The 11,580-nt window shown below is 39.0% G+C and overlaps 1 protein-coding gene across 1 annotated transcript; it reads right to left on the bottom strand.

Annotated features, from left to right (window-relative positions):
- Window positions 1-6,414: 6,414 nt before the first annotated feature.
- tmem100a (transmembrane protein 100a) lies at window positions 6,415-10,112 on the bottom strand. The gene is made up of 2 exons (XM_026324058.1): window positions 9,879-10,112; window positions 6,415-7,779 (listed from the first exon to the last, which is right to left on the bottom strand). Exon 2 carries the CDS (start codon window positions 7,701-7,703, stop codon window positions 7,299-7,301), a length of 405 nt encoding a protein of 134 aa, XP_026179843.1. The 5' UTR covers window positions 7,704-7,779; window positions 9,879-10,112; the 3' UTR covers window positions 6,415-7,298.
- Window positions 10,113-11,580: the final 1,468 nt, after the last annotated feature.

Raw genomic sequence — 11,580 nt, 5'->3', positions numbered from 1 at the left:
GCCTGCATTTAATTAAAAAAGTCTTCTCAAATCTTTATGCTGTTTGCGTGTCTTTGCATGGTAAATATGAAAATCGAAAAATCGTATGAAAATCTGAGTTTTATAAGGCTCAGGCAGGAGTGTTTCAGCTCCACAAAGTAGCTCAGCTTTTCAGAAGAAAAGGAAACCAAATGCTGTTAAGAAGGCACTTCCCATGACATCATTGTGTTTGCTAAATGACCCCTGTGGACACATCAGACACACCTTCCCATTTCCTCCCTGAGCCCTTCAAAACAAATTATAGCCCTTAATTTACAGATGGGGAAAAATTATTTATGATTATCCTTTAATACTAAATAAGACTAAAGTCTTTATGACTGAAATGAGCTGCAGGCTGACAAGGTAAGACATTTTATGTTTGAGAGGTTCATAAATATTAAACACACTTGTTAAAGTAAATACATATATATATATATATATATATATATATGAAAATTACACGTGCATTTGTGGTCCTTTAAATATTAACTGTTTAATAATTTAATAAACATCCAGAAATGATTTGAGAAAGTTTGTCAGGCTTTTATCAGATTTTGACAGATGCCTCTCAGCCATCTGCAGCATCTTATCACTCTTCCACACTGGTTGGATGAATAACAGGCTGACACCCAGGCTATGCACGCAATGTTCCCTTTTTTTTTTATTTTTTTGCTTCTGCTGAGCATGTGCGTCAGAAGAGGCTATACCAATTACAATCCAGAGAAAAGCCAAACAAACGGCCTGTAAAAGAAACAGTCCCAGTTCAAGTCATATTCTTACAAGTGCTCATGATTTTTTTTTTTTTTTTAAACATATGGATCTGATCATTCCTGACGTGATGGGGTTGACAATGGGGTGTTAACTTTCCGATTGTTCCGTCAATTTTTATTCTACTGAGGTAAACTTCTTTCCTTTTTCTGCTGTTGACCGCAAACCTTCAACTGTTCAGGGAGGATTCAAATGTGGCATAACAGTGAATCAGATGGTTGGGTCAAACAATGAGCTCTTTCTGTGCACTTACAAGCCATGTGGAGGCTAACAATTGCTTTAACACTACTTCATATTTTGATATGTGTAGTACTTTTTGTGGTAAAAATTTTTTTTATCTGTAAAATAGAAATGTGTTAAATATGGTTTTAGGTGACTTCATGCATTTCCTTTCATCCCTGCTCTTTAAGGAGGAAAACATATCAAAGGACGCATTTTGACAGTATGACACCACAGGGTTTAATTAGGAAGCAACAGGTCACAGCAGAAACAATAGGAGAGGGACCAGAAACAGAGAATAAAAGCATTCAATGTGCTGGCTCAGCAGTTTGTGATCGTGTAGATCATGGGTGTGAGCTCCATAAAACAAATCAGACAGTAGAATCTGTGATGTTTTATTGGTGTGTGGCACAACATATATAAAAATTGTAGAGAAGCATTTCTACCTACTGAAGAATGAATTTAAATAAAATGCCTTAATTTAAGTTTGTATTGATCAGATTAGACATGTAAAGTTTTGATCCAGCAATAAAATAAATCTACAAGCGTTACAGTTGCATTTTTTAATGCTATATGAATTGATTTTGATTATGACATTTCTTGTAAACATGTTAGTATACAACTGTGTATTTCCAACAGACAAAAAGGGACAGTGCTATCCAATTAGAGCTGTGTGTCCAAAATTCACTGCCCTTAATTTGGCTCCACAAACTCTTAAGAAAAATATCTGACTCCTTTGTTGCTAAATGCTCTGCTGTGTTCATTGGTTAGGAGCTAACTGCGTCTGTTTGCTGTTTGGTGCTGGACAGGTGCTGTACAGCGGGATTTTTTTGTTGCAACAGTCAGATGCTATTGCATGAACTAAAATGGTAAACATACCATAAAACCAAATCCAAGCTAAACATGTCTAAAAAAGCAGATGTGAAGTCTTAAAAATTAATAAAAGAGATATTAACAAATGTCCTTAAAGGGAATTAAAGGGAATGTTTTTTTTTGCGTGATAAGTTAATGTAACACTTTGAAGGAGAATGTTTTTGCAGACTCATGTGGGAAATGACACTATAGTCCTGTTGAAGTGGGACTTACTATAAAAGTGGGAGGAACTGGTCAGGAAGAAGTTTCTCTTTATTATTTGGTGGAATTAGGGCAAATCGTGTCGGCAGCTCCTCTGGGACCGTGGACACTCTGCTGGCAGCACATGAAAGAATCAAAGAAAGAGCATGCTATGCAGAATTACTGATGTACTCTTATTATGCCAAATGCAGAGGCTTTAGCTGCACACAGTGTCCTTTGGCAGTTTTACATTAGCCTCTTGTGGGAGAGGTTTGTCAAAAAGACAAGTGTGTTTTAGAAGAAAGAAACGGTGCAGGACACTGTCCAGAGCTCACAGATAGATGTTCCTATCCAAGTAGGGCTAAAATGTGAACTGAACAGATCTGCAGCCTGTTGCTTTAGTTAAATATATGTTGGAAGTTCTGATGTTATTTTTTAACCCATCACTGCTAGGGTGTCTCATTCAGTCTTAGCCACATTTGAAATGAAAACAGGTCCCAAGTGATTTAGCCACTTGTGATGGTAAATGCCTGGAGAAAGGCTCCTACATTAGTGCTTCTGATGCTCATAGTAAATGAAATAATTAAAATTAATTATTTTATAGTGTTTTCTTTTGTCAAATTGAACATGTTAATGCACAGAGAATATGATTTTATTGTTATATTCAGTCATATTTCTACTTTTCATGTGGGCCCTTAAACCTCCTTGGTTGAGTCAAAACCCACATTACACATCATGGAGCAGACACACCTCTCTGTGCAGGAAGGAGCTGATACATTTTGGCTCATCTTTATGCCCGGCTCTGACTCTGGAGCTAACTTCCTTCCACTGGGTGGTGTCCTCTCACAGTTCCCTGCTGCTGCACAGCTGTTCTTAATGTGCACGGACCTTAAAGCAGATCCATGTGTTCAAACAACACTGCTCGTATACATCACGTTGTCGAGATTGACAAAACATGCTGTTTATGGAACAGTTCATACATATTTTTTCAGCAGGTAGGTTGTACATGGTGTCTTAGAGAAGTTGATCTATGTCTCAGCGTCTTCTGTGTCTTGATGACTCCATGATGTTGAGATCAGAGCTCTGAGCTCTGTGGGGGACATACCATGTCTTACAGTACTCCTTGTTCTTTTTAGTGTCAGTCAGTTGGTCTGCTGCTTTAGACCAGGCTGAAACTCAACACTTGGATTTGCCATGCAGTTTTGTACAGTCATCTATGGTCCCCAGAGACGAGTCCAGCTGACTTTCATTGCCCCTTAAGATTTCTGATGGCGCTGTGATGCTAACATGAAATATCAGAATGTCTAAATAAGAATTAGATGGATTGCCATGAAACATCATTGCATTTCCTTCAGCCCCAGGTATACTATGTGTTTAATGCTTCTCAGCAAATGTGAACACTGCTAATCTCTGCTAATCATCGGTATGATGTCAGCAGGTCATCAGGCTGTTTCATGGCAACTGGACTCCTTGGACTGATGAAGCCAAGGAGTGTCTCACTGATGTGTGGTGAAACATTTCGACTCAACAGGTCCAGCTGCCATGACTCAGCTTCACGTTAACGCCACCTGGACGACTGAGAATCTTCACAGACGTGTTATCATGCTCATGTTAGCATTTAGCCCCAAACACCCCGAAGAACATCGGAGCATAACACCAATGAGCATTGGAGAACCAACAAAAAAAAAAAACCTCTGTGATTTTGAACCAAATGAAACTACAGCAAAAAACTAGTTGTTGTTTAGTTGTACTCTGTCGTTTTTATCCAGTTGCACTCTTTTGTTCAGAATACCCTAAATGAACTGTTATAATATTTGTTCCTTCACCAGGAGCAGAGTTTTACAGGATAATAGTCAAAAGCAAATTTGGCTCCTCTGTGTTCCAGGTTGTTCTAGAAAACCATCGAATATTACTTCAGGGCAGTCGGCTGGTCGGAGAGCTGCCAGGCCTTATTCCACTTCAGCCTGCTCATGCTCTGTACACACAGCTGTCTTATTAAAATTAACTGGCCAGGATCCCTGTAATGCTGGGCTCATTATATTAATTGTGCTGGATTGTGAACAATGTGCAATGTGTTGAAATTTGTACTTTTGGCTTTTCCTTCGCTGAAAGCTTCACTGTATAATAAAATAGTGGAGCATTTCCATTTTGGGTACTTTTTACTGTTTTTACTCCAGCACATTTCATGTACATTTAAGGTGTTAAATATATATATAGTTACTTTTCATACTGCATAAACTCTAACCAAAATGTGATACTTTTTTTACTCTTTTTGCTTCTTTTCGTTTCCATGTGCTTCCTTCTTTATGTCAACTTTTTCCTTGAGCTTTCCCTTCTTTCCATCTCCTCTTGCTCGTTTTTCCTTGTTTCCTCTTCCCTTCTTCTGGCCTGTCGTTTCTTTATTATGTTTTCATTTTGATTTCATTTTTCATTCTTTCCCTATGTTTCCTTTTTCTTCCCCTCTTCCTTGATTTCTTCCATTTTTGTTTTTCTTCCCCATTTACTTTCTTCTTCCTTCCATCTTTTCCATTTCCTGTTTTCATTTCCTTTCTTCTGGCCATCTTTGTTTGAACTAAACGTTAAGAAACATATTTTCGACGTGTGACTACTTTGCTGCTAATGAAAATGCGTGTGTTGTGCTCTTATTGCACTGCAGAGGACTTGAGCTGTTTATCAATAAACCAACGCAGTAACGTGGAACTAAGTGGAACGACAAACACGTGAGGCACAAAAAGTGACGCACGCAGTCCCTGCGTGAGGTGCCAGCAGTGTGTAAACAGACCAAAGACGCTGGTGGAGAGCACCTGTCAATCTTCATATCAAGTCACCTGTTTTTCCAGCTTCAGTCTGGTCAGTCAGTCTTTCCTCTACAAGTAGGGACGCAGCATCTTATCCATATCATGTGTCCAAAAAATGTGTAATTGATCCATATGGTATCAGCCTATAGCTACAGTAATTGAGCGTGTGGGGGTGTTCGCCCAAAAGCAGCAACGTGTGTTGTAGGTTGTCCTTTGACGCAAGGAAACCCTTTAGTTATAGTGTCTGGTGTCACATGGACGCATAGCAACGCGAATGCTGCCTATAAATATACTTCCACTTCCAGGCTATTTTAAACCCAACAGGGTCAAACAGGAGAGTTCAACTTCCTTTTACCACTGGGAATCTACGTTCTGAAATGTTTAATTATCTGTTGGGTTTGGCAGAGTAGAGTCCTGGTGGTTATTTGTGTGCCATATGAATCGGAGAGTCGCAGTCAATTTGACTAAGAGGTGGTCAAACAAAATATAGGTTAGAAATATAGTTGCACTGGAAATAAACCAGCTGATGATCACTTAACCCCTAAAGACCTATTCCCCATGCAGACAGCTTTGGTTTTGAAGTTATCAAAGGTTTATTACTGACACTCAAAATAAAACTAAAATAAAAACATTTTGTCCGTCATCGGCTGATGGAGAGTTTAGTTTTTATCACATACCTGTGGAATCTTTATATTTTGGTGGTTATGCAACTCCTTGTTATCACATTAGGGCTGAGAGCAGTGATGTCAGTCCCTCCTTTCCATGTATTTGCTTCACAAAGCTCATGAAAGACAGCGAGCTATGATGGTCCAGGGTCCTGTATGTGGTTGGCCATGTCAAATTTTGCTAAATTTGACACAAGGCAGATTCCATATATTTGTGTTAGAAAACTCAGGCCCACCCTTGTCCATCATAACAGAAAAAAAATCCCTCAATTCAGCACTGAAAGCAAAGAGCTGAGATAATAAAATAATTCATCATTTCTCTAATCCATAAACCTCTTAGAAATACAAACAATGATGTCAGCTCATCAACAGTTACATTTTGCATAAACAAAAGCCTGGCTAATTCATTCAGAGGGGACATTAGTGTGTAATAGATGCAGCATGTCAGTATGGACTATACATACATTGGCTGATAATTAAGAAAATGCCTTGAAGGAATGCCAAAGATATGATTTAAATAAGAGAAACAGTATGTAGACACCTACCAATATATCAAAAAAGCTAAATTATTAACACATTTGATCTTAGTTGTTGGATTATTTTTTTATCCACAGAAGTAAAAATCTCAATTTGAGTGGATGTGCAGGGACGATTTCTGACTGTGTGTTCTTTCATTACGTTGAGTTTGTCAGGTTTCAAGGCTACTGTAAGCCCAAATCTGTGCTCATTGTATTTGGTAGCCTGCACTAAAACTGAGGACACTGCAGTACTGGGTGAATGGATACACAATTCTTTATCAAAAATGGGTATGCCATGTAAATCATAAATTCTCTTTATCACATTTTTGTTGTTCATAACATATTAAACAATCATCCTAACTGTGACACTAATTATTGTGTATATATGTATGCGTTTATTAAATCTCATTAACACTTAATACATGCAAATGATTACATCAAACAAACCATGTGCTACATTTAGTATTACCTTTATAATATGGAAGTACGCTGTGGACAACTAAATCATCACCACAACCCATTTTCATTGTTCCAAATTTACCCTAATAAGAGAACTGCTCACACTGTGGATGTGTAACTTATTGAATTTGTTAAAAGAAGTTGTTTAATATGAGCAATATGAGCATTATGAAGGATCAAAGTGCTTTAAGAGAATACGTATTTAAGGTTAAATATTTCCTATCTTTCTATAAAGCACCTGTGATCTAATCTGACACGCTGAGCAGAATATATTGGCGAATTTAAACAAAAGCCTCATATCAAGTACCATATTTCCATATCTGGCAACTTATAATTATTTCCTGTGAAGAGAATAATGAGTCTTTAGAAACAGGTATGTGCAAGTTGAAGCGGAGTAAATGAGGCATTAGTCTGCTTTTTTTCTTTTCAGTTTCCCTCCCCTTTCCTGGAGTTTTCAAACCACAGTCCTTCCCATTACAATCAAAGCCACCACATTCAACAGCAGATTAATGGGAGACTTCCTCTACATTGCTTTGCACAGTGGTAATTCATCTTAATTGTGATACATTCCTTCTGGCTGGGTTCCCAGCTTGCCAGATGCCTGGTGTCTGTTTGACAAATAAATCCCTCACAATGCCTTCAAAGCTTTAGGTTCTGAGCTTTGGGAGTCTGTAGGCAAAACTTTTACAGGTTGGAAGTCCACCTCATGTTTGAAAACATCTGCTTACATTTGGCTCCAAACCAAGATAAGGTCTTTTCAGACTCAAGAAACCAGGATTTGTTTGATTATAACCACTAGTTCAAGTGAAAATGCTCCTTCGGTTTGCGACCAGGGCGGTTTGGCTTTCCCGTCTCCTCTCCTTCTTCCTCTCCAATCTCACCTTCCAGCAGACGGCACTTGATGCTAACAGCACCAGCCCGGCAGAGAGGAGCACCAGGCCAAAGTAAGAGATGGTGGATCCATGTGAGTTGAAGCTGTAAGCCACGGCAGTTACCACGATGCCCGCTATGAGGACCACCACTCCGAATGGGATGGTGCAGCGATAGCAAGACAGCTCTGCCCCACCGGTGGCTGCGGTCAGCTGGACTTCGTTGACCAGGGGTACGTTTACTGTTGTCATGGCAGGAGTAGGATGGTCATTGTTGCTGGCCTTCTCCGGGGTCACTGGCGTTCTCATGGCGTCCTTATTAGCTTCTTCTGGCATTGCAGGATCCAGCAGCCTTTTGTTAATCTAACACAGATGGTTCTTTTTCCTCTTTTCCTTGCTACGATCTCCCACTCTATGAGAAGAGAGAAACCCTTCATTTAAAGGAAGCAGGGAAGGCAAGGAGTCTCACTTGTTGCACAACACTGGAAACAGCTTTGCAGAAGGAAAAACAAAGATCTTGCAGATGCTTTTTTTTGTTAGAACTCAACTCAGCATTTCACAATTCAGCACCACTTTCTAACCACCACATGCTGCTTTAATAAACACATAACCTCTTTGCACAATCCCTGCCTCCTCCTGACCCAGTCTGACGCAGGACCACTCAGCTCAGCACAAGCTGAGACATTCCCTGAAGAGCGGAGGCTATGACATTACAAACTGGTCTGTGTAATGAGAGGAGCTTCGAAATCACCAGCAATTTCACAAGCACCCTTTCTTCCCCCCTCACGTCTATTGCACGGAAAGCTGTGCTTCAGATGATTAATGGGCATTAAAGCGTCTGTCAGATGTCCCATCACTGTTTTGGGTCTTAACGCACTTGATATTTAACCTTATTAAATAGAAAAACAGCATTTCTGTCATGTAGAATTGCAAAAGTTACTCAGACACGTTACATAGACCAGTGTTTCCCATCCTGGGGGTCCGACCCTGGCAGGAGGGCAGCACCATAGCTGCTACACAGTATATCATCTCTATTTTAGAGAGATTTTAAGGATTTAAAGACCTTAGGAGAAGTTTACATTATACGTTTTTTGTTTTTTTTAAATATCATTTAATTGACTGATTCTGGTATTTCTGGACTCAGTATATTTAATTTTTGCTAACTGCTAGGTCCACAAGCTCAAAAATAAATTATAAAAAGCCAACTCTGGTGCTGTTAGACAGAATGTAGACCATTGTTTTGGGGAATCAGATTTACAGAAACTACAACTGATCTTTTGAATAAGGTGGGACAATGTACTGAGTCCTGGTTTGGCTGCGGTCCCACAAGGCGTCTCCGGATAAATCTGATGGGTTGCAAGATGTTTACAAAGTGGAAAAAATAAGAAACAGAAGCGGAAACATTTCGGCTCTATGAATTTGTGTTTGGCATATTTATTCTGACTTTTCCCAGATCTCATCTTGAGAAACATCAGAGATTTTTTACAACTTTTGATTAATTAACTAAAGAGACCATCACTCCTTGGTCATCACATGCGGACAAAATGTTGAGAACCAGCCATCAAACCAGTCAACAAATAGATATTCACATGTAAAGCGACTGTGTTCCTGTAGTTTCCATTTGTCTTTTAGTGAGAAACATAAGCTTTAAATTGGTGGAATAAAAAAAACTTTTTCCCCTTTCACCTTCAGATGTGTATCTAACTATTGACTGATATTCTTGTAAGATTACACGAAGTCTGCACGGTTATTTTCATTTTCACTAGGCCTAATTCATAACCTACCAAATGTCAGAAAAGAGTGAAAGTGCCCTTCAAAATTTCCTAGATATCAAGTTGAGATGTTTAAATGTCTTTTGTCCAACAAATAGTCTCTAACCCAAAGATATTCAGTTTTCGATCAGAAATAAACTTAATGATATTCACATTTCTGAAGCTGAAACCAAAGAATTTGGGGATTTATTCTTAAAAAACTGATTTACTAATACAGTTGCTGCTTAATTTTCTAAAAGTCAACAAATCTACTAAGCTTTGAAGCTGACTTAGAAAAAAAAAACAAAACACTTGAGGACAGACTGAAGGAATTAAATGGACTTTGTGACCAAGGGGCATTTAAAATAAAAGGGACCATCTTAGGGAAAAGGCTCCAAGATGTGAAGCCAAAACAGCAAGAAAATCAGCAACAGAACAGGGCTCTGTTTGATATCATGGTCCACATTACAATCAGCTACATGCTTGTTAATGTTTTGCCAGATGTGTTAAAGGTATGTAGCTATTTAGGCCACAGTCACTGAGAATCAGCCACAGCCTTATTTTAAATATTGGTCCCTCTTAAGTTTACAGCAAATTCATCTCGACCCCGTCATGTAAACTACAGAAATACCTGACTTTATATGGAGTCAGGATTAATAACTGAACAATCCACTTTTGAATCTGAAGGTTTACTTGTGATTTGTGTGGTCCATCCTGACATGATCGACAAATCTCTGTATAGAAAGAAAAGGTTAGTTACCTCGCAGCCGTTTTCCATGTCGCTCAGTTTCCAAAGTGCTCCTCAGCTGCAGAGAAACCCGTTCATAAATGATTCATCTAATTGCAGGTGAATGATGTTTTTTTTTCTGTGTGTTGAAGCTGACAACAAACTGCTTTTCTGTCCGGGCTGGAGTCAGACTCCCATTCATGAGAAACGTCCTCAGGTTCAGAGCTGCTGCTCAGACTACCATCCCCATTGAGACCGACTATCTCAAGTATCGATGACTGATTGTAAAGTTAAAATTATGAGGGAAAAAAAACATTTCCGCCCATGTATTTCAAAATAAATCGCTTGCTGTTTCGATTTTAGATTAAATATAACTGAATAACTTCCAGTTCGTTAAATAAATTTATTTTGAAGTCCAGGTTTGTATATTTCCGGTTCTGTTTTTAGCTCTTTTTAGTTACCTGGTGAAGCTCAACATTTTTTATCTCACAGGATAAGGACTTAGTAATGACTTAATATTTAACTGTAGATGTTTGAATCTGTAGGTAATCAAATTACATTCAAACATTTGGTTTCAAACATTTGGGGGGGGGGTCCCAGTGGCGAATCCCAGTAAGAGACAGGGCTGGTTCCAGTTTTGTACCAGTTGTCAGAAAAACAGCAGTTTTCTGCAGGATACTGGCCTGTTCAGCACCAAGCCTTATCTACAACATGTCCTATTTTAATCATGCTCTGTGTTTGTGTTTGTGTTTTGTCTGCTGCCTAGCTTTCTAAAGGTACTAAGTCAACTTTTGTGCAACCTGTTTAAATATGAAGCAAAAGTTCAGTTTCAGTTTCAAAAAATACTTGCACAAGCTCATGGAAAAAATGTTGACATAAAAAAGAGATGATGTTTCAACTTTCCACAGGCTGTTTTACTGTAAAAAATAAAAATGATCCAATTAGTTGAGCACACACAGAGAGCAGTAGCTATAGAAACTGTGCAGAAACACAGATTATTTATTTATTTACTTTATTTTTAGCTCATATCTGGACTTACATGCTGACCTACCAGTGAGTGAGACCTGTGCGTGAGGATCTCTCAGGGTGTTTCTGAAAAGATTAATTGAAGGCCCCACAGTGATTTATAGCCTGAAACACACACACACATACAGGCGACTGTTTATCCATTTACACTGTACTTACTCCTTTCTGTCTGTTTAGGGATTTTTCTCTGTTGCATAACACTGATAATCTCCCACAACAATGTGAACTGGGATTTTGGTTCATCATGAACATGACATTTTTCAGTGTAAAGGAATGTGCTCTGCCAGACAGTAATTTTATTTAATAACAAACCAGCAACATGGTAACCATAAACCAAGGATTTAATGATAAAGAATTTCAATTATGTAAAATGGGGAGTAGGACAGCATGATGGATTAGTGGTTAGCACTGTTACCTCACAGCAAGAAGGTTCCTGGTTTGAAACCCATCAGGGGCCTTTCTGTGTGGAGTTTACATGTTCTCCCTATGCTTGTGTGGGTTTTCTCCAGGTACTCTGGTTTCCTCCCACGGTCCAAAAACATGTATGTCAGGTTGATTGGTGACTCTAAATTGCCCATAGGAGTGAGTGTGAGTGTGTGAGGTTGTTTGTCTCTATGTGGCCCTGTGATGGACTGGTGACCTGTCCAGGGTGGACCCCTGCCTTTCACCCAAAGAGAGCTGGGATAGGCTCCAGCAGATCCCTGTGACC

This window comes from Mastacembelus armatus, chromosome 8 (assembly GCF_900324485.2).
Source record: "Mastacembelus armatus chromosome 8, fMasArm1.2, whole genome shotgun sequence".
In the NCBI taxonomy this organism is placed as follows: domain Eukaryota; kingdom Metazoa; phylum Chordata; class Actinopteri; order Synbranchiformes; family Mastacembelidae; genus Mastacembelus; species Mastacembelus armatus.
Note: the sequence above shows the minus strand (reverse complement) of the source record. Positions and strands in the feature narration are given on the sequence as shown.

Excerpts from the sequence above, each read along its gene's own strand:
- tmem100a (XM_026324058.1), bottom strand. The coding sequence starts at position 7,703 with ATGCCAGAAGAAGCTAATAAGGACGCCATGAGAACGCCAGTGACCCCG.